This window comes from Neoarius graeffei, chromosome 3 (genome assembly GCF_027579695.1).
Source record: "Neoarius graeffei isolate fNeoGra1 chromosome 3, fNeoGra1.pri, whole genome shotgun sequence".
Lineage (NCBI taxonomy): Eukaryota > Metazoa > Chordata > Actinopteri > Siluriformes > Ariidae > Neoarius > Neoarius graeffei.
The window spans coordinates 20643206-20667843 of NC_083571.1; the positions used below are offsets into that span (position 1 = coordinate 20643206).

General features: G+C 45.5%; 1 protein-coding gene across 1 annotated transcript in view; it reads right to left on the minus strand.

The window, feature by feature from the left end:
• LOC132882507 (collagen alpha-1(XIX) chain) overlaps positions 1-24638 on the minus strand; it is a 740050-nt gene that overhangs the window by 100085 nt on the left and 615327 nt on the right. The window contains exon 28 of the mRNA XM_060915622.1: positions 10486-10527. Coding sequence (XP_060771605.1) covers positions 10486-10527 — 42 coding nt within the window. The remainder of the gene's footprint in view (positions 1-10485; positions 10528-24638) is intronic.

Genomic DNA, 24638 nt, shown 5'->3' on the forward strand with positions numbered 1-24638 from the left:
TGAGGAGCATGAATCTGCCACGGGGTCACTCATTCACGTCATCCTCACCCTTTCCTGCCACCCCACAGTACTCAGCGCCATTCAGCCCATGGCGCCCTTCGTCTGCTCAGAGACAGCGGACGTCATCACCGGTGTCGGCCGGTCAGAGGGCAGTGGCACCAGATCATCACAGGCTGTCACCTGTCCCACAGCGACTGACATCTCTTCCCCCTCAGGAGCTGACCTACCGCGGGCCCAAGATGAGAATCCCAGCGTTCACAGAGGACGACCCACGGCAGTTCAACAGGATGCAGCTGGCGCTCGACAACGTCCTACCACCCGACGCGACAGAGCGCTTCAAATATCAGATCCTGCTGGACCACCTGAAGCTAGAGGATGCTGTCCTGGTAGCGGATGCTTACTGCCACAGCAGCTATCCCTACAGTGATACGATGGCAGCCCTCACGAAGCTCTTTGGGCAGCCCCGCAAACTGGCACTCAGGCAGATCAACCAGGTCTTGGCTGAGCCCCCTGTCAGGAGCGGTGACCAGAGAGGCTTCAGGAACTTCGCCCTGAAGGTGCAGTCCTTGGTGGGGATGCTGGATAAGATGGGGACCCAGGAACAGCTTGAGCTACGGTGTGGTTCGCATGTGTCTCGGTTGCTGCCCAAGCTGCCTCACGAGCTGCGTACTGCCTTCAGGCGGTACATCGACCCAGACCGTGTGCCTGTCCCCACACTCTTGGACTTCACCGCATGGTTACAGCACAAGGTTGGTGTGCAGCTGGACGAGACCAACGACCCGCCAAAGGCAACAGCGAGCCAGGCAGAGCGGCAGCGGAGCACCAGAGGCAAGCAGCCGGCAGCCACACGCTCCACCACGGTCCTGCTGGTAGACCCCCCAGCCAAGTCAGCTCAGCAGCCATCAAAGTCAGCTCCACGCACACCCACCAAGGTGGAGCCTCCAAAGAAGTACTGCCCCTTCTGCAACAGCACGGAGAACTACTTCAACCAGTGCACTGCGTTCAAGAGTATGTCACTGGAACCAAGGCTCCAGTGGATCAAGACCGGGAAGAAGTGCTGGAGGTGTGGACGCGACCATCAAGCAGCTCAGTGCTACCTCAAGGCACGGTGCCCGAAGTGCAATCGCCTGCACCTCGAGGTACTGCATGAGGTGAATGCACAAAGCAGGCTGGAGACTGCGACACTGTCTTCAACCAGCCAGCCATCCACCTACTACCTCGACCCAGCACGGAGAGGTAGTTGTGTGCTGCTGAAGATGGTGAAGGTGCTCCTTCATCACGGGGGCAAGAAGATGGAGACCTACGCCATCCTCGATGACGGGTCAGAGCGCACCATGCTCCTCCACCAAGCAGCGCAGCAGCTTGGCCTCAAAGGACAGAGTGAGAATCTGGCCCTCCGCACCATCCGTCATGACATCAGAACGGTGCCGGGGAGGTTAGTGTCCTTCTCTGTGTCATCACTCAGTCAACCGCAGCAGCGGTACAAAATACAGCGGGCTTTCACATCACCCGAACTGGGACTGTCCCCTCATTCACACCCAGTTGAGGCTCTCCAAAAGACCTACCGCCACCTCAGAGGGCTGCCTCTTCACTCCTTTACTCAGGCCCGTCCGCTGCTCCTCATTGGGTCGGACTACCCAGACCTCCTCATCCCCATCGAGCCTGCGCACATAGGCCCACCAGGTGGACCCATTGCCCTGAAGACACGCCTTGGGTGGACACTTCAAGGCCCTGCCAAGGCTGTCAAGCATCGGTCTTCCACCTCAGCGTGCCTGTTCATCAGTGCACCGTCACCATCAGTGGCACTGCTGCAGAACGTCACCAGGCTGTGGCAGATGGATGTGGTGCCGTACCGAAACGAGAAGATCATCACCCGGTCCAAGCAGGATGCTGCAGCTGTCAAGTTGCTGGAGGAGAAGACCGTCAGAGTGACAGTCGACGGCGTTCAGCGATATGCCACTCCTCTGCTGTGGAAAGCAGGGAGCCCACAGCTCAGCGCACCGCTTGAGGCTGTACTGGGCCATCTACGCGGCACAGAGAAGCGGCTGTCACAAGACTCCCTCAAGGCCGAGTCGTACAGCCGTGAGGTGAAGAAGCTGGTGGACGCCGGCTATGTGAGCAGAATCACTCCTGAGGTGGTCCAGGCGGGAGACAGTGCGTGGTACATCCCTCACCACATGGTCATGCACAACGAGAAGGACCGCATCGTGTTCAACTGCTCTTACACATACCAGGGTGGCAACCTGAATGAGCAGCTCCATCCTGGACCCACACTCGGATCCTCTCTGCTGGGTGTGCTACTCCGCTTCAGGCAACACCCGGTAGCAGTGTCAAGTGACATAAAGGGGATGTTCCACCAAGTCCGTCTCCTACCTGAGGACAAGTCCTTCCTCCGCTTCATCTGGAGAGACCTGGACCGTAGCAGTGCCCCGACTGTCTACGAATGGCAAGTGCTGCCGTTCGGCACAACGTGCAGTCCCTGCTGCGCCACGTTCGCCCTCCAGAAGCACGTCCTGGATCACAGCAGCACAGAAGACACCCGGTACTCCATCGAGCACTGCTTCTATGTGGACAATCTGCTGCAAAGTTTCCCCTCCACATTAGAAGCCAGGCAGCTGATCAGTAACTTGCAGCATCTTCTCCCCTCTGGCGGGTTCGAGCTACGCCAGTGGGCCACCAACGTGCCACCACTCATTCGGCACATGCCACCTGACATGCGGTCTGAGAGCTGTGAACTCTGGCTCTCCCATGACACAGCTGACCCCCAGGAATGGGCTCTTGGCCTGTTGTGGCACTGCATGTCAGACAGTCTCAGCTACCGTCTTCGCTCCACAGACCATGCTGAGCCCACCATGCGGAGCATCTACCGGGTCCTTGCATGTCAGTATGACCCTCTAGGATTGCTCATCCCATACACCACTCGGGCCAAGATTCTTGTCCAGCGCCTGTGGGACAAGAAGAGGGACTGGGATGATCCACAGCTTCCAGAGGACATTCTACGGTCCTGGCGTGCCTGGGAGAGTGAACTCCAGCACCTCCCCTTCATCACCCTGCCACGATGCTACACCAGACCAGGGACACGGCCCACAACACAGACCATTCACGTGTTCTCAGACGCATCAGAGAGCGCGTATGGATCTGTGGCTTACCTGCGAACCGTGGACGAGTCTGGCGACATCCAAGTGGCCTTCTTGGCAGCCAGATCCCGGGTGGCCCCTGTCAGACAGCAGTCCATCCCCTGACTGGAACTCTGCGCCGCTCATACAGGTGCCCAGTTGGGCTCTGTCCTGCAAAGGGAACTGTCCCTGCCCATCACCAGCATCATCTACTGGACTGATTCATCCACAGTCCTAGATTGGCTTCAGTCCCAGTCCTGCCGCTACAAGGTGTTCGTCGGGACCAGGATCGCGGACATCCAGGAGCTGACGGAGGACAGCACTTGGCGATACGTCCACTCATCAGACAACCCAGCTGATGATATCACCAGGGGGCTGACTCTGTCACAGCTCGTCCAGGAGCATCGCTGGAGTCGCGGACCTCCCTTCCTGTGGCAGGACAAGACAGCATGGCCGACTGGTCCAGGCCCCTCACCCACTATCGCTGCTGATGCCACTGAGCTGCGGAAGTCCCAGTTCTGCGGCCACATCACCGTGACCTCTGACCCTGCGTTGCCTGATGCAGGGACCTTCAGTCAATATCCAGAGCTGCTGGAGGCCACAGTCAGAGCGCGTCACGGGGCGGCCACATCCGCCATCACAGCTGAGGACTACAGGCAAGCGGAACTGGCACTCCTCAGGAAGGCACAGAGTGACTCCTTCCCCGAAGACCTCACCCTGCTCTCAGCGGGGAAGCCAGTCTCCACTGACAGCAGGATCCTCACATTGTCCCCGGAGTACGACGCTGAGACACAGCTGATCCGGGTCGGAGGTCGTCTGCGCAGGTGTGACACGGTTGAGGAGGAGACTCTGCACCCCATCCTGCTTGACCCTCAGCACCCCATCACACAGCTCATCATCCGAGACTTCGACAGCCACCTGGCGCACCCAGGACCAGAGCGGGTGTTTGCTGAGCTGCGCCGGCAGTACTGGATCATGCGTGGGAGAGCGGCTGTCAAGAAACATCAGCACAGCTGTCCAGAGTGTCAGAAGTGGCGAGGCACACCAGTGATCCCCAGAATGGCTGACTTGCCACCATCAAGTCTGCGCTTGCACAAGCCAGCCTTCTATTCCACTGGAATGGATTGTTTCGGGCCGTACCTCATCAAAATCGGCCGACGCACTGAGAAACGGTGGGGCATCGTTTTCAAGTGCCTGACAATCCATGCAGTGCATCTAGACCTCCTCACCAGCATGGACACTGATGCTTTCTTGATGGCCCTGCGGCGCTTCATCGCACGCCGAGGGAAGCCACATGAGCTGCTCTCCGACCAAGGCACCAATTTCAGAGGGGGTCAGTCTGAACTGCAGGAGACGTTCAAAGCCCTCAGCCCAGAGCTACAGTCCCACTTAGCCAGTCAACAGATTGACTTCAAGTTCAATCCTCCACATGCTCCGCACTTCGGTGGTTCCTGGGAACGGGAGATCCGTTCCATCAAAGCTGCCCTACACACTACACTCGATGCACAGACAGTCACTGAGGAGGTGTTGAGGACAGTGCTGATCGAGGTGGAAAGCATCATCAACTCCAAGCCCTTGGGTTACACCTCGTCAGACATCGCAGATCCAGATCCCATCACTCCAAACATGCTGCTGATGGGGCGGCACGACCCCTCCATACCACAAGTGGTCTACACCGACTCTGACATCCTGAGCAGGCGCAGGTGGAGACAGTGCCAGGCCCTTGCGGACCAATTCTGGGCTAAGTTCATCAGGAACTACCTGCCCTCTCTTCAAACCCGCTCCAAGTGGCAACGAGACCGGGAGGACCTCATCGTTGACAACATCGTGATGATTGTCGACCCTCAACTCCCACGTGCCCTGTGGGCAAGGTCACTGCTGTCATCCCTGGAGCAGATGGCAGGGTACGTACTGCACAGGTGCAGGTCAAGGACCGGACCTACACACGCCCAGTCTCACGCCTGGTGAGACTCCCTTCACTCCCTCAGGACACCTCTGCCTGACATCATGGACACAACTTTGTTCTACAAAGTTGGGGGCGGCTGTTCAGAATTGCGGTGCCAGGTCTTAATTATTTTGACCTTTAAAAGTAGTAAACAGGCACCCTTGTCAGACATAGTGGCTCCCAACTTGTTAGTTGTCAGGGCAACCGACCTCCTCCCTGTTGTTGTGCACGCGCTGTGCACGTGGACTGACCAATCACCCGTTGTTTGTGCACACGCTGTGCGCGTGGACAGGGCATCTTACAACACGCCAACTTCAGACACCCTGGCGCCACTGTCCATCACACGCCAACTTCAGACACCCTGGCGCCACTGTCCATCACATGCCAACTTCAGACACCCTGGTGCCACTGTCCATCACACGCCAACTTCAGACACCCTGGCGCCACTGTCCATCACACTGTGTTGCGTGGACTATATAAGATGCGCACAAACATCGAAGAAAACACAGCACACATCAGACGGGGACGCCATGCAACACCTGCTTCTCATCAGTGAATATTTGGATCCGTTTCTCTCTTTCTCTCTCTGTTTCATTTCTTTCTTGCTTTCTATCGCGGACGTGTCAGGATCCAACGTCCATCATTTGTGCCGTGTGAGCATTCCGTGCGTCCTTGAATTAAAACCACGGTTTACACTGTTTCTCATGAGTGGACATCCATTAATTCCTGTTCTAACCGGACAGCCTGGGTAGCTTGCTGTATACCTGAGCCAGTGTCCCTCTTATACAGTCCTTTACCCTGTCCATCACCGGACAACCATTTTTATAATACATTTTCTCAGTTTAAACATTTGATATGTCATCTATGTTCTATTCTGAATAAAACATGGAATTTTGAAACTTCCACATCATTGCATTCCATTTCTATTTACAATTTGTACTTTGTCCCAACTTTTTTGGAATCGGGGTTGTACTTAAACCAGCCCATCTGGCACCAACAAGCATGCCATGGTTAAAGTCACAGTGATCACATTTTTTTCCTCATTCTCTTATTTGATGTGAATATTAATTGAAGCTCTTGACCTGTACCTGCATGATTTTATATATTGTGTTACTGCCATATGATTGAATGATGACATAACTGCATGAATGTGCATGTGTACATGTATTTTAATAAATAAGGTGGACAGTGAGAGTATACTTTTATAAAAAAAAAAATAGCTAATGGTGATTGCATGTAACATTTCATAAACTTATGTAAACTCTACAATTTACTTTTTATAATATAGTAAATAATAACTGTGTCCACAAAATTACGAACAAATCAGTTAGCATTAGAACAAACAGAAGGACAGGAAAATAAAGTGGGCATTAGACATCATAGGTGCATTTTTTTTAAACATGTAAGGTGTCTTGAAATGGTATTTATCCCCCTTAAAAATAATCAAATGCATTTGGATTGTCAGTGACATCTTGATATTTTGTGCTACGTCATATTTTATTTTAAAAGACGGAGTTCAAAAATAATTAATTTAAAGTGATATTGTTTTATGTGGGGCGGCACGGTGGTGTAGTGGTTAGTGCTGTCACCTCACAGTAAGAAGGTCCTGGGTTCGAGCCCCATGGCCGGCGAGGGCCTTTCTGTGCGGAGTTTGCATGTTCTCCCCATGTCCGCGTGGGTTTCCTCCGGTTTCCCCCACAGTCCAAAGACATGCAGGTTAGGTTAACTGGTGACTCTAAATTGACCGTAGGTGTGAATGAGAGTGTGAATGGTTGTCTGTGTCTATGTGTCAGCCCTGTGATGATCTGGCGACTTGTCCAGGGTGCAACCCGCCTTTCGCCCGTAGTCAGCTGGGATAGGCTCCAGCTTGCCTGCGACCCTGTAGAAGGATAAAGCGGCTAGAGATAATGAGATGAGAGATGAGATTGTTTTATGTAAGAAAATATCACATGACAAAACTTACTAACTGAAAAAGGCTGTTTGCAAAAGTTTAAGTTCTTTGGTGTGGAAGCTCCAAGTTTACACAGACGAAATACTGTATATTGCCTTAACAATGACACAAATGAGTTACAGTTAGCCTCTACCTGTAACTTGTTTAAAAAAAAAAAGGTAACCTTATAAAAGGCCCTTAGTTCAAGTACCATTGGCCAGAACATGAATCTGAAGGAAAGCTTTGAAAATGAAAACCAAACAGTAGTCTCAGGAAATTAGAGATGAAAATTAAAGAAATTACAAACATACATAAGATAGGAAAAGGCTACAAAATAATATCCAAGTAATTGCAATTGTGAGGAAATGGGAGATGCATCATACCACCCAGACACTGCCCAAACAAGGCCATCCCTCAAAAATCAGCATCAGAGCAAAAGGGGAACTTGTAAGGGAAGTCACAGAGAGGCCCATTAAGGAGCTACGGAGTTCAAGGGCTGAGACAGGAATGCACCAGTCAACATTATCAGGAGCTCTCTATACAAATGGTGTTCTGGAGTTCAGAGTGACCCAATTAAAATGTGGAATGGTTTACGAGACAGTGCTAACTACTACACCACCATGCCGCCCTGCTGCCCCACCCAGCTGGCATTTTAAAGGAAATTCATTTTGCTCGAGCACTATTTGGTCTGCAAAAATGGAAGTTTGATTTTTGAAATATGCGACTACTTTTATTTAAAATAAGTTTGAGAATAAATCCACCGGAGAATCCTTTTTAAAACAGGTTAAAAATAATTAGATGGATAGAGGGTAAAGTAGGATGAGTAAACAATTTTGACTTAATAAATATTTTTGCTTAATTTATGTTTAATATCGCTTAGTCATTCTCATCTAGATAATGGGGGGGGGGAGGTGGCCCCTCAGTGCCCCATATTGGCCAGCTGCCATTGCATATACATGTAAGTAAAATTTTTTTAAATAGCATCCATTGCTCTAATCCAGGACAGGTGCATGTAATCAGTCTTTGAGGTGCGCATTGCTCAGAGCATGGAAGCACGCAAATAAGAGACCAAAGCACGTGGATGTGACAGGCAGCAAAATATTTTAATATACATGTTATTTGTTGCATTGACTGTCAACAATTTTAAAAATTAATTAATTATCAGCATGGTAAAAGCAATCGTACTTCTTGTAATTTCATCAGATATCTTCAGGGAACTAGTTTATCTAAAAAATAAAGCCCACAGAATGTTTTCGACTCAAGCCATGCCAGATTTCCATTATAACACCGATTCACTCATAACATGGCTGGATTCTTGGGATCCCACCTACCATGTTATAATGATGCTCCACTGTATTTGTTTTCAGTAAAAATTGAAAAATGCTGTATTCAATTATACACATGTATATACATGTACATAAATGTATCCAAGTATATAAATGCCACAATGATGGTAAAAAGAAAGCACAAGCTGGAACTAGATTGTGTTTCTGCAGAGAAAATGCCAAGTGTGCTTGCTCAGCTGTGGCAGTGTCACCAACAGAAACTGGGTCAGACATGAGACCTCACGCTACAAAATCTATTTTTTACATGAGCTACAGAAAGTGAGTGTGTGTGTGTGCGCGCGTGCGCGCGTATGTGTGGTGTGGTGGGGGGCAAAGTGTCACCAACAGAAACTGGATGAGACTTTATGTTGCAAATTCTTTGTCTTTCACATGGTCTACAGAAAGTGTGTGTATGTGTATGGCAAAGTGCCATCAAGAGAAACTGGATCAGACATGAGACTTCACGCTGCAAAATCTTTTTTTTTTATGATATACAGAAAGTGTGTGAGATTGTGTGTAATTTGTATAGTGTGTGTGTAGTGCGTGTACTTTGTGTGGCTACATGCTCTAAAATCTCAGTTTAAAATGGCTCAACTCGCAGCGTGACATAACACTTAGAGCTCTTATTTTTTTTATTTTATTTTTTTAGTGACCTACAGCTGGTGCTGGCTAAATTAGCAAAGAGAGAGTGTGACGTGGTTTAAAACCAAGATTTTAGAGCATGGAGCCACACACACTACACTATACACACTACACACACTTTGCCACACACACTTTCTGTAGATCATGTGAAAAAAAAAAAAGATTTTGCAACACAAGGTCTCATGTCTGATCTAGTTTCTGTCAGTGATACTTTGCCCCCCCCCCCCCCCCCCCACACACACACACACACACTTTCTGTCAATCGTGTAAAAAAGATTTTGTAGTGCAAGGTCTCAAGTCTGATCCATTTATTTATATGCTACACAGTTAGGCATACGGATTTAAAAACTGATAAGTATGGTAAAATACTTGTAAAGCTAGCAAAATTACAATGTAAACAGAGAATATAAACTGCTAAGTTGCTCCAAGCGACCACTACCTGACGTCATCGCACATGTCATCACCACAGGAAGCCCATCTGGCATTTTAAAGAAAATTCATTTTTCTCTAACACTATTTGGTCTCCAAAAACAAAAGTTTGATTTTTGAAATCTGCAACTACTTTTACTGAAAATAAGTTTGAGAATAAATCTGCTGGAGAATCCCTTTAAGCTGTATTTATTTAAATTTTATGTGAAAACCTACAATTTCTGTATACAGTACTTCTGCCTGCCGGGGTGCCAGCCAAATGAATGTGTATGTGGCTACACAAACTTTTAGAGAGCAGGTGACCTGAGGCTGTGTTTTTATTGGCAGATTCAAGATTTGGCCTGAAGTGCAGCAAAGTGCACCCTGGACATGCCTTCTTTTATTAGCAGCCAATTGGAATTTTTTAAAGGATTTTTTTTCCCACGTTTGAACAGTTTCCTATGGACCTTCATATTTGCAGCTGCCACTCACTGCTGCTCATTAGACTGGAGCTTTCACAAGATGGCAAGTTCAAGTGGATCTGCGGAGAAAGGAAATTCTGTTATTTATTGACAAACATCCTTTACATGGCACACTGGAAGAAAAAAAGAGAATAAAGGAGCTTGGACCAGACCAGCCCAATTTAAACATTAAGAGGCAGGTGATCGGGAGCAGGTTTACACTTGAGGCTTCTCCCACTCTTATTATGACATACAGAACTGGTGAGCAGAATAGATGATGATGAAGAACGTGATCACGTTGATTTTGTTGATCATATTTAATGGCATGCATTCTTTCATCCTACTTTCTTTTGGTTTCTTTAAATAAAAAAGTGTTCCTCATAATGTGAATATGAGGATCTTTGGGAATTTTCAGAATTTTAGGAGCCATGAGCTGACTGTGTTACAATAGTTTTCATGAAATAGTGATCTGTACTATTACAGCACTCCACTGTAATGAATGTTGACTGAAAATGTACTTTAGGAACATATTGGTTTGTAATAAAAAAAAATACTTTTTGGAACAATCTGTACAAATGTAACCTGTAATCCAGACAAATCTGATTACTTTTAAGAGGGTTGAATACTTCTGCAAGGCACTGAAACTATTGTGACCCACCTTTGGCCCTCTTGGTCCTCTTGGCCCAGGTACTACCTCTGCCTATCAAAAAGCATGTAAAATCATATTAGAGGGGAAAGCATGCCAAAGACACCAATCATGAATTAACTTTGAGTTAAATAAAACAGGAAAATAGAGCTGCAATGACTGGTGTCCCATCCAGGGTGTGTTCCCAGGATAGGCACTGAATCCACCATGACCCTAGGCTGAAAACATATCTGTTTAGTCAAGCCTTTTGTTAATGGTGTTTATGAGGTAAAGGAGTAGATCTGGAGGGTCCTCAGACATAGAGTGTTTTGGTAAACTGGGATGTATGGATGCTGTCAGTCCCCACTCGCTTGCTCACTCGAGTTTGTTGACGGTGTAGTGGCTGGCTGCTTTATGTCCCGGGGCTCCCTCATGCCTGTGTTACCTTCTGGCTCTCTCCTTTTAGTTATGCTGTCATAGTTAGTTGCCGGAGTCCCTGCTTGTACTCGGTGCAATATGTATACTGTTCCTACTTATTCAGGTGACATTGGGCATACCTAACCACCTGTGTTTTCTTTCTCTCCCCCCCCACCACAAATCTGTCCCTCTGAGTTACATGGAGTCAACAGGAAATCTTTTGGTGGAGAGGGTGGAGACCTCGACTGGCTATCGTAGCCTGCAGGGAATCGGCCGTCAGACATTCTGTCGCATGTCCCAGACCCGGTGAAATGTAACTGAATTGTCTTGGCCAGGCCTAAGGGTCCCATCTGCATCTCATCATTGCTGAGGAGTGTGCTCCCATCACCCAATCAAGCATCCAGCCAGAGCAGGTCATGATATATTTTTTACCATATTAACATGCCATTGTGTGTTATGCCTGATGTAAAGACTCTCGTCTCTGCGAGCCTACCACACAGATTTAATACTTGTCATTTTTAGGGCATACCTAACAACGTGTTTTCTTTCTTTCTCTTACCCCCCCCCCCATCTGTCCCTCTGAGTTACATGTTGATCCTGGGATTGAGATGCTGGCCTCTTCTGCCCCTCGGACCTGCTTGATCCATCCTGGTGCCCTGTGTCTGGTCGGAGTTTTATCGCCCCACTCCTGTGAAGGACGGCCCCATGAGGACAGTTGAGGGTTATACCTGTTAAAACTGTTAATATTATAGTCAGGCTGTCTGTTGTTGCCCAAATGAGGATGGGTTCCCTTTTGAGTCTGGTTCCTCTCGAGGTTTCTTCCTCATGTCGTCTGAGGGAGTTTTTCCTTGCCACCGTCGCCACAGGCTTGCTCATTGGGGATAGATTAGGGATAAAATTAGCTCATGTTTTAAGTCGTTCAAATTCTGTAAAGCTGCTTTGCGACAATGTTTATTGTTAAAAGCGCTGTACAAATAAACTTGATTTGATTTGACCCTGACCAGCTGTTACTGAAAGTGAGTGAGTGAAGAAAATGGGATGGGGTTGATACAAACCAGAAACACAACCTTGCAACCCTGCCATGCACACCATTGTTCAGTGTTCTCCTGATGGTGGACTCATGAACATTAACATTAGCCAATGTGAGAGAGGCCTTCAGTTGCTTAGAAGTTACCCTGGAGTCCTTTGTGACCTCGTCAACTATTACATGCCTTCCTCTTGGAGTGATCTTTGTTGGTCGACCACTCCTGGGGAGGGTAACAGTGGTCTTGAATTTGTACACAATCTGTCTGACTGTGGATTGGTGGAGTCCAAACTCTTTAGAGATGGTTTTGTAACTTTTTCCAGCCTGAAGAGCATCAACAATGCTTTTTCTAAGGTCCTCAGAAATCTCCTTTGTTTGTGCCATGATACACTTCCACAAACATGTGTTGTGAAGATGAGACTTTGATAGATCCCTGTTCTTTAAATAAAACAGGGTGCCCACTCACACCTGATTGTCATCCCATTGATTGAAAACACATGACTCATTTCACCTTCAAATTAACTGCTAATCCTAGAGGTTCACATACTTTTGCCACTCACATATGTAATATTAGATCATTTTCCTCAATAAATAAATGACCAAGTATAATATTTTTGTCTCATTTGTTTAACTGGGTTCTCTTTATCTACTTTTAGGACTTGTGTGGAAATCTGATGTTTTAGGTCATATTTATGCAGAAATGTATAAAATTCTAAAGGGTTCACAAACTTTCTAGCGCCACTGTATGTCTAGGGAATACAGGCTTCTGGTAGTGAATGTAATGAGTGAGATCAGGGATCAGAGTGAGAGTCAGAAAATGATTGTGGTGTAGCAAGAGATATAAAAGATACAATGAGTACCTGCATTTCACCTTCAAATTAACTGCTAATCCTAGAGGTTCACATACTTTTGCCACTCACAGATATGTAATATTAGATCCTCACAGCGTGTGAGTGTTAGGTTCTAAGTGTAAGGGCAGGGTTGAGTGTCTAAGGGAAGTTGGCGGGGGCAGATCCACAGAGGGTCTGTTTTGTTTTTGTGTTTCTTTAAGTTTCTCGAAGGAACCCTCTTGGAGGAGGGAGGTGTGATGACCCTCTGTGTCTCTGTTGGTCTGGGCTACCACAGAGTCTTGGCTGGTGGGAATGGCAGAGAGGTTGATTGGAATTAGCCGCACCTTGCAGCTGGCTTTAAATGCTGGGTATAACTTGCCCCTAGCCACACTCGATCCAGCCCTTACACTTAGAGCCTAACACACTCTCACTCCTCCATGACATGTAGGCAGTGTTCAAACATGGTCTGAAGGCACCTCAAAATAGTTGCAGGACTGCTTTGAAAGAAAAAATTGGGATATTTTTGAACATCATGACTTGGAAGAGTACACTTCAGCTGTGCTCAGCTACATTAATGGAAGCCACAGTTATAGAACAGCCTTCCAAGTAGTGTTTGGGAATCAGACAGTCTCAGTGTTTAAGTCTAGGCTGAAAACATATCTGTTTAGTCAAGCCTTTTGTTAATGGTGTCTATGAGGTAAAGGTGTAGATCTGGAGGGTCCTCAGACAGAGTGTTTTGGTAAACTGGGATGTATGGATGCTGTCAGTCCCCACTCACTTGCTCACTCGAGTTTGTTGACGGTGTAGTGGCTGGCTGCTTTATGTCCCGGGGCTCCCTCATGCCCATGTTACCTTCTGGCTCTCCCCTTTTAGTTATGCTGTCATAGTTAGTTGCCAGAGTCCCTGCTTGTACTCAGTGCAATATGTATACTGTTCCTACTTATTCAGGTGACATTGGGCATACCTAACAAACTGTGTTTTCTCTCCCTCTCTCTCCACCCCCACCCCCCCAAATCTGTCCCTCTGAGTTACGTGTTGGTCCTGGGATCAAGATGCTGACCTCTTCTGCTCCTCAGACCTGCTTGATCCATCCTGGTGCCCTGTGTCTGGTTGGAGTCTCATCGCATCACTCCTGTGGAGGATGGCCCCATGAGGACAGTTGAAAGTCACACCTGGAGGACACTCTGGACTCTTACAGTAATGCTTTTTTGGCCGAGAACTACAGTTAACTTGCTAACTTTAGGACTGCAGTTGTCATGAACAGTTTTGCACTCAAGTTTCCGTCAATGAAGAGTTTTTAACATCAATGAAACTGACTTCATGTTAAAACTGTTAATATTATAGTCATGCTGTCTGTTGTTGCCCAAATGAGGATGGGTTCCCTTTTGAGTCTGGTTCCTCTCGAGGTTTCTTCCTCATGTCATCTGAGGGAGTTTTTCCTTGCCACTGTCACCACAGGCTTGCTCATTGGGGATAGATTAGGGATAAAATTAGCTCATGTTTTAAGTCATTCAAATTCTGTAAAGCTGCTTTGCGACAATGCTTATTGTTAAAAGCACTATACAAATAAACTTGACTTGACATTAAAAACTGTGCTGATATTGTCTCTGTTGAGAAGTGTATCCAGGTGTATCCTAACCACAAACCATGGATGACAAAAGTAGTCCAGATCCTGGTGAGAGATAGGAACACCACTTTCAGGTCTGGCAATAGGGCACAGTACAGTGCCCCAATGAGGCATCAAAGCAGCTTATAAGAGGAAGATTGAGGACCACTTCTACAGTCACAACACTGCAGGTGTGGCAGGGACTTCAACACATTGCCAACTACAAGTCCAGTAACCTTACAGCTGTTGATGGAGACCATGCTGGCTGAGGAACTGAACTTTTTTTTTGCCCACTTTGAGGTGAAGGCACCAGAGGCAGCTACATTCCACCCACTAGCCCACAGCAGCCATACTCTCACAGTGCAGGATCATGAGTTAAGGCACACATTGAGGGGGTGAACCCAAAGAAATCTACTGAACCTAATGGGATGTCAGGGAGGGTGCTGAATGAATGTGCACACCAACTCACTGGGGCCTTCACAAAATCTGTCCCCATCCCAGTCTGTCCCTGTCTCAGTCCATGATCCCACCCTGCCTGAAAGCCACTACAATCATCCCATTGCCAAAAAAAAGCACCACCAGCAGCCTTCATGACTACTACCCGGTGGCATGGTTATGAAGTGTTTTGAAAACTGGTCAGACATCACATCATTTCCAGCCTCCCACCCACATTGGACTTACACCAGTTTGTGTACAGAGCTAACAGATCTACAGAAGATGCCATTGTCACAGCTCTCCACACAGTACTGACTCATCTGGAATATCAAAGGAGCTATGCAAGGCTACTCTTCATAGACTTTAGCTCTGCTTTCAACATGATCACAAACAGACTGGCCAACAAATTACTGGACTTAAGACTATCACATACCATCTGCTACTGGATCAGAGACTTGCTAACGGATCACTCTCAGAGAGTCAGAATAGGCCCCCATCCCTCAGTCTCAGCACCAGTTCTCCATGACTACATGACTGCGGCGGCGGATGAGCCAGTGTGGCCAACGGCAATGTAATAAGATGCTAGTCAGCTATGTGGCTAGGATCACAAGTCCAGTGAGGTTGACTACTGCAACTGAGGAAGGCAACGGGAAACCATCTCAGTTTTTTTTTTTCCTTGATACCCTATTGCATCCATGACAGTTATAATGAATGATATGAGTAAGGACGTGAAGGGGACCTTAGCTATGCAAGGTGTCGCGTCCAGCAGGAGAGGAAGGGGGACCTCTCAGGTCGTCAACATGCGAAATCCCTTCAATACTAGATTGCGAATTGGTACTTGGAATGTTCGTACAATGACGAGAGAAGAAAAGCTGGAGAATGTGAAACAGGAGATGAGTAGGTTGAGAATTCAGATCCTCAGTCTGACAGAGGTGTGCTGGAAGGAGAAAGGTGACTTTTACAGTGATGAAGTATGAGTCATTTATTCTGGAGGAACAACGCGCGAGAGAGGTGTCGCTCTTATATTAGATGGCCACGCTGCACAATGTGTGGAGAGAGTTGTGCCATTCAGTGATCGACTTATGATGGTAAAGTTACACGGAGAGCCAGTGGACATCATGATAGTGGTGGTATACATGCCTACCACTGCTCACACAGATGAGGAAGTAGAGGAGATGTATGAGAACATCGAAGAAGTTTTGAACAACGGGAAAGGGAATGACTATCTAATACTGCTAGGTGACTGGAATGCAGTTGTTGGCAAAGAGAAAGACGGCTCAGTGACAGGCCATTTTGGTCTCGGTACACGCAACGAAAGAGGTGACATGCTGGTAGACTTTTGCAAGCACAGAGGTCTCACGATTACTAACACATGCTTCGAGCACCACCCTAGAAGGAGATACACATGGAAGGCCCCAGGAGATACTTGTCGACTACAAATAGACTATATCATCACTAGAGAGAGATATCAGAACAGCGTGAAGCAGGCTAGGGCCTACCCAGGAGCTGACTGCGACTCGGATCACAACCTAGTCGTGATGCAAGCCAAACTAAGATTACAGAGAGTAGTAGGCAGTAGAAAGATCAAAAAGTGGAACAGAGAGAACCTTAAAAAGGACAACCATGATAAATTTATGGAGGATGTTGATAAATATCTTGAAGATGGGAACGTGCTTTCTGGGGACACTGTGGAGAGTAGGTGGAACCTGTTAAAAAGTGCTATATTAAAGAGTGGAAAGGATAATATCGGTTATGAAACATGGAGGAAGGCAAAGAAACCTTGGGTCACCGAGCAGATGCTGGATAAGATGGAGGAAAGGAGGAAATGGAAGAATGTAAATACGGAGCACGGAAGAGTGATGTACAGGAAATTGAACAATGAGATACGCAGAGAAACAGATAAAGCTCGTGTAAGCTGGTGGGAAGGTCAGTGTAGAGAGCTGGAAGATCTGGAAAGAATGGGCCGGTCTGACTTGGTGTACGCAAAGGTGAAGGAGCTATCCAAGGAAAATAGAGGCGGGAAGAAACAGGATAATGTGCTCAGTAAGGATGGAATCCTGCTGACAGAGACAAAGGATATTAGCAACAGATGGAAGGAATACATAGAGGACTTATACGCAAGTAAAGAGAAACCAGACGAGCTGCCCTTAGAGCTGGAGGAGGAGGTTGATAAAGACAGCCGTGGGCCTGACATTTTGAAGGAGGAAATATTGCAGGCGATTGATCATCTAGCCGACAGGAAATCAGAAGGAGCTGATGGAATACCAGCGGAAATGTGGAAAACATTTTTTCCATTTCAGTCCACGGCTGAAGGACTCGAGGCTTTTGTGGAGCTATGCTACACTATCTATAATACCGGTATTTGGCCGGAGGAATGGTTGACGTCAGTGATAGTACGCATAGAGAAAAGATCTCAAACAACAAGATGCGATGAACACAGAACCATCAGCTTGATCGTGCATGCCTCAAAGGTTATTTTGCATGTTCTGACAAACAGAATAGAACCAAAAGTCAAAGCATTTATCAGCAACGATCAGTTTGGTTTTCAGAAAGGGGTTGGCACCAGGGAGGCAATAGCAGTTATGAGATTGCTTAGTGAGAGGTGTATAGACCACAATCAGGACATATACGTGTGCTTCGTGGACTACGAGAAAGCGTTCAACAGAGTAGACTGGGTGAAACTCCTAGAGTTGCTCAAGAGAATAGGGATCAACTGGCATGATCGTAGACTGATCGCAACACTGTATATGGGTCAGACGGCAGCAGTTACACTGAAGGACGGCTTGACTAATCCTGCAATGATAGGACGAGGAACCAGACAGGGGTGCTGCTTGTCCCCTTTGCTGTTCAACATCTATGCAGAAGCTATGTTAAGAGAAGCGCTAGACCAGGTGGATGAAGGCATTAGAGTAGGTGGACATCTCATCAAGACAGTGAGATACACGGATGACCAGGCTACAGTTGCCAGCTCAGCCTGTGGTCTACAACTTATGATGGACAAGATGCAGGAGACTGCAAAAAGCCGTTGTAAAGCCCCTTCTTAAAAAAATAATCTGGATCCTTCAGTATTAAATAACTACAGGCCAATATCAAATTTACCATTCATTGGGAAAATCCTTGAAAAAATTGTCTTCAATCAATTAACTGCCTTCTTGATAGCAAACAGCGTTTTGATAATTTTCAGTCAGGATTTCGTGCCAATCATAGCACTGAAACAGCGCTGAGTAAAGTTATAAATGGCATACGTCTTAATACTGATGCAGGCAAAACATCGGTCCTGGTATTACTGGACCTCAGTGCAGCTTTTGATACTATTGATCACAACATACTGCTATATCGACTTGAACACTGGGTTGGATTGACTGGTAAAGTTATCAATTAGTTAAATTCATACTTAAAAGATAGAAGCTTCTTTGTTACCCTGGGAAATTGTTCCTCAACGTCAATGTCCTTGACCTGTGGTGTCCCCCAGGGGTCGATTCTTGGACCATTACTTTTCAACCGTTATATGCTCCCACTTGGGCAAATTATCAATAAAAATTCAATTTTGTATCACTGCTATGCAGATGACACCCAAATTTATTTCGCTCTATCACCTAATGATTATGCCCCCCTTGAATGTCTCTACCAGTTTATTGATCAAATCAATAGCTGGATGTCACAAAATTTTCTTCAGCTGAACACAGATAAAACAGAAGTAATTCTATTTGGAAAAAAGATGAAAGACTCAAGATTACCACTATTCTTGACACAAAAGGGATGAAAACTAAAGAAATGGTTAAAAATCTTGGTGTTTTTATTGACAGCGAGCTAAACTTTGACAGTCACATGAAAGCAATCACTAAAACGGCATTTTATCACCTAAAAAACATTTCCAAACTAAGAGGACTTATGTCAAAAAATGATCTGGAAAAACTAATACATGCCTTCATCTCTAGTAGGGTTGATTACTGCAATGGCCTTTTCACAGGCCTGCCAAAAAAGACCATCAAACGACTTCAGCTGGTTCAAAATGCAGCGGCTAGGGTTCTCACATGAACAAAAAGAACAGAGCACATTACTCCAATTCTAAGGTCCCTTCACTGGCTTCCAGTTAGCTACAGAATTGACTTTAAAGTATTGCTGCTGGTGTACAAATCTCTAAATGGTACAGGGCTCAATTACCTCTCTGATATGTTGCAGTGGCCTAACCCAATCAGATCTACCAGATCAAAACAGAAAAATTTACTATTAAAACCAGTTGTTAAAACAAAGTATGGTGAAGCAGCTTTTAGCTACTATGCAGTACAGCTATGGAACCAACTGCCAGAGGACATTAAAAATGCTCCTGCTGTTGGCAGTTTCAAATCTAGGCTAAAGACCAAGCTGTTTTCAGATGCTTTCTGTTAAATAATTAATATTGTCCTTTTTTTTAATAATTTTTACTTTCTCTGCATGTTTTAAATTTACTTTAATTTTAAATTTTATTCTATTTTATTCTTTATTCTATTCTGCTGGTTTCTTTTTTTTCCTCCTCCTATTTCTACTTCATTTTATTATTTTATTTCTACTATTGTTTAATTCTTATTATTTTCTTTTAATTCTTTTAATTCTTTTAATTATTTTAATTAATTGTTTTAGAATAAAAATAAAATTATTTTATGTAATTTTATTTCTCTATTGTTTACTGTTTTTGTTTTTACTTCTGTAAAGCACATTGAACTGCCATTGTGTATGAAATGCGCTATATAAATAAACTTGCCTTGCCTTGCAACGGAGTATGGCATGAAAATCAACGCCAAGAAAACCAAGGTGATGAAAATCTTGAAACAGCCTGGGGAAGAATTCACGGTACGCCTTGATGGTAAACTACTGAGCCAAGTGAAACAGTTCTGCTACCTTGGAAGCATATTGATGCAAGAGGGGTACTGCGACATAGAGGTCAAGTCGCGAATCGCAAGGGCAAAAGACGCATTCTCTAAGAGAAAAGAGCTCCTGACCAAGTCGTTTAGCCTGCCGTTGAAGAAGAGAATAATTAAGACAGTAATCTGGAGCGCTCTGCTCTATGGCTCAGAAAGCTGGGCAATGCGAAAGGATGAGATCAGGAGAATTGAGAGTTGTGAGATGTGGTTGTGGAGGAAGACCCTAAACATCCTATGGTCAGACAAAGTCTCCAATGAGGAGGTACTAAGGCGGGTTGAAGAAGAAAGGTCGCTGATTGATACAATTCAAAAAAGGCAGAAAGCGTGGCTAGGTCACACCTTCAGACACGGAGAACTGTTGGTTATTGTGATGGAAGGAAGAATTGAGGGAAAGAGGCCTCCGGGTCGAAGAAGATGCGGCATGATGGACTTAGTGAAGTGGGAGGCGGGCTCATATGAGCAAGCTAAGAGACTGGGAGAGAGTCGGATGCTGTAGTGTCCAGATCTGCTTATATAGCAGACCACCAGAGAGAGACATGACTGTACCCTCACATCTGAGTAATGCCATTATTAAATTTGTGGATGATGCAACTGTGGTGGGTCTCATCTCTGGAGAAGATGAGGCAGCATACAGAGATCAGGTTCAGAGGCTGTCAATGTGGTGCACACAGAACAACTTGGTCCTGAACACCTCCAAAACCAAAGAGCTGATCATCGACTACAGAAAGAAAAAAGTCTGATCCACATCCTCTGTCCATCAATGGAGACTGTGTGGAGAGGGTTTCAGACTTCAGGTTACTGGCTGTACATGTGGATGATGACCTTTCCTGGGATACCAACACCACAGCACTGGTAAAGAAGACACAACAGCATCTCCATTTCCTGAGGATATTCAGGAAAAACAAACAAACAAACAAACCCGGCTTACAAACTGCTGGTGTCCTTCTACCAATGTTTCGTTGAAAGTGTGCTGCGTTACTGCATCTATATTTGGTTTGCCAGTTGCTCAGCAGCACATAAGAAAGCACTCCAAAGGGTCATCTCTACCGCTCAAAAAAATATTGGCTGCTCTCTACCCTTCCTGGAGGATATTTACATAACACGCTGCCTCAGAAAAGCTTGCATCCTCAAGGACCCATTGCATCCCAGACCCACCTATTCCAAATGTTGCATTCTGGAAGGTGTTTCAGGGCAATAAAAACAAGAACAAACAGACTGAAAAACAGACTTTATGCCAGAGCCATAACAGCATTAAACATGGACATTCAGACAGAATGAACACCCTGGAATAATGATAATACTGTACAACATTGTCATTAACCAGTATATGTGCACTACAGTGAAGATGAGCAATATTGACTGGGAATGTGCAATATCTTTTCAATATCTTTTGAATATGTGTGTATTTTTAATAGGTGTCTTGCATTGATCTTCTACTTACCTTTTATGTGATTTGCACGAGCAAAGGAAAGCCAACCAATTTTGTTGTACTGTAATTGTGCATTAAAATGACAATAAAGGTCTATCTATCTATCTCTCTATCGGTTACTCCTGGATTGGCTGAGGGGTTTCAGGCCTATGCAAAACAGCAATGGGGACCGTGTTGTGTCGTGGCCTGTGAATTGGACTCCAGTATTGTTTTCCACAGATGCATCTTGATGGTTATCAAGAAGGTTAACAAGGTGCCAGGTTATATGAATCTAGCATCTATGTGTGGGGCATTGAGTCATATACTTTGTTGTCATCAATTCAGGTTGGCCTGTCTAGTCTTAGAGTCTTGGGTTATAAGACAGTCTAATCTGCATCTCCAACTGTAACTGGTGCGTTTGCCCATTGGTGTCATTTGCTATGATGCCTGAAAGTAGCTTCCACTGGTCCATGAGCCAGTCATCTTACATCCTTACATCTGCAAGCATCTCTTCTGATGGGACATTGTTAGCGAACCTAGGGAGCCATGTTGCAATTGTGTCTAGTCTAGCCATAATTTTCATTGTGGATGCAGTTGTTATGACTGGTGGTGGGGTGTCATTAAGCTTTTTGATGTGGCTCTTCACATCACCCTGATTGATGTTAGAGGACTGAGCTACTAATGGTAGATGTTAGGCTTATGTTCATCCATGTAATGTCCATCTATTACATGTTATAGTAGCATTCCCACAATTCCCCCAACATCTGAAGCAGACCTTGTTAATCTGGCTTTTGTCCAAGCCAGTATGGCTTTCTTAGTTATATTTCTCAGTCATATTCTGAGGTAGGCTTGTGCAGTATTGGGGTCTAAACCTGGGGACCCTCACTGTTGGCTTGCCCTGACCAGGAACTCCTGTTCCTACCATTCAAACTCCCACCCTGCTGTTCAAAAGGCTGCAACTCTATCACCATGCCATCCAGCTGCATGTGTGTGCATTATATATCTTGATCCCTCCCAGTCCCACTGGTGATAGGAGCATATATCTGTAATTTTCTGATGTGAAGCTCATGGAAACAGCCCTAGGACCCCCTCCTCAGATAATGATGCACTGGAATCTCCCCCCCCCCCCCCCAAGTTTAGCTGCAGTAGGACCGATCCACAAATAAATGATGAAAGTAGAGGGCCACAGGCAGGGATGAAAGGTGAGAAAGAAATGCTCTACCCAGACTTTGCAAAAAGGGAGTTTGAAGCGATGTACTGGAAGTAGACTATGACTATAAGGAAGAGCAACATGTAGCAAGAGATAGTTTTGAAATGGAAGGAATATATTGGTACAGAGATTACAGGAGAGTCATAAGAAGTATGGCAGAGCAAGAACAGAAGAGAGATGTTCTGTTGGGAAAAATAAACCTCTCTGAGATATAGAAGAAGTGCAGAGAAGAGATGCCAACAAAATGAAAGAAAATTCCAAGACAAAAAGAAGAGAAAAGGAGTGCATAGAGAATGTCTGAACTGAGAGCTTTTCAAGAACCACTGGATGCTCAAATGAAAGAAAGCATGAAGGGTTACCAAGGAAAACTGGATAAAATTATTGATCTGGTAAATGAAACAATAAAAAAATTACATGGAGGGACAGAAACAGAGGAAATTAAAGCCGCTAGTGGCCTTGACGGGCCCTCGCACATGTGGTTCGCACGGAACGGTGCTCGGGCCCTCCACATTTCCTGCTTGGCCAGGTGGTGGCACTATAACAGGCAGGCCCATTGGGCATCAGGTTATCATAATAATCATAATATCTATTGAAGTAAGAAGTGTCCGACCACACAGTCAATGCACAGTGGCTTTCTGACACGTTTCCTGTTCATGTGGCAAGATATTAAAATCAAAAGGCCATTTCAACATATTACAAGATCTCAAAAATCCCTTCGCAATTTAATGTCAGCAACATCTTGGCATCATGTATAACAAATTTCACATGAATCTCATGAACCGTCTAGGAGGAGCATGTTAAAATTCATCATGTGTCAAAACACATATTCAAAACCCTATTCTTTCCTTGGCCAGTTGGTGGCGCTATACCAGACAGGCATATTGAGCATCTAGATGTCATAATAATCACATTCTCTAATAATCTGATAGGTTTCAGCCAAATCATTAAATGTATTTTGACTTCATGACACGTTTCCTGTTTATGTGGCGAGTATTAAAATTCATAATATTGCCATTTCAACATATTACAACATATCAAAAATCCCTTTGCAATTCAACATCAGCAATATCTTGGCATCATGTTTGCCAAGTTTGACATGAATCTGATGAATCGTCTAGGAGGAGTATGTTAAAAATGACCATGTGTCCAAACGCATATACTGTAAGCCCAATTACCTCACTTCATGTTGGGCGTGGCTAATGCAATATATATACAAAAGTTGTTTGTCTTGGGAAGAACTACATACGTACAGAATTTGGTGTGCGTAGCTGAAACTATATGCCGATCCAAGGACTCCATGACATTAGGGGCGCTATGAAGTCCCTGGGCCATGCCCGGGGCCAAACGTCTGTGGCTGAGAAGCAGTTACAATGACTGATGTATCAAATTTCTTGAGTTCTCGTGCATAGGAAATGCCTCAAAAAAAGCCAAGCGTGACAGAAAATTAATAATAATAATAATAATAAGAGGAATTAAAGCTGCTAGCGGCCTTGACAGGCCCTCGCACATTTGGTTCTGGAACCCAGGACATTCTGCCACCCAACAAAACAGTCACATGTCATATATACATCAAATGTTCAAAGGTGATGTGCATGTTGCAAATGCCATGACTGCTTGACGGATGATAGACAAAGACTGTAAATGTATGTATGTGTGTGTGTGGTGTTTTTCTGTGGTGTGAAAATGTACATTTATATATGTACAAAACTATACGTGTCTCCTCCTTATCTCTATCTTACGCTGTAATCTTAAGTCATCTTAGCTTTCCTATGTCTGCAGTGTGTGTGTACACATGCAGAGTTTTCATATGTCTGCAACAAAATGCACAATGATGGTCACTATTATTTTGTGTGTGTGTCTGTCTGTCTGTCTGTCTGTCTGTCAGAGGGGGAGAGAAAGTTTTCACCAAAATGCTCGCAGCATCAAGTCCAGCAACAAACTGCGCCCTTTTCAAGAAATGGTCTACGCTAACAACTTTGACATGGTATTTGTCTCAGAGACTTGGTTAAATAATAACATTTCAGACTCCGAAGTTTTGCCATGGGGCTATGATTTATATCAATGCGACAGGGACAGTTTTCAGTGTTTGGATTCGGAAGGAGGGGGAGTACTGATTACTTGTTTACAGCGCAAAGAACTGTGACAAGCAAAGTTGTGCGACTGCTCGGTCATTGAGCATTTGGCTATAATCACTAATAACTGTGGAAAGGTTCTGTTAGCGGTTTTTTACAGACCCCCAAGCGCTTCTGTCGCCTGGCTTCATGAGTTTATTAACATCTTGAACTCTGTCAGTTATGACAGGTTGGTTTTTGTTGGTGATTTTAACCTCCCCGAAGTGACTTGGATCGAAGGTTC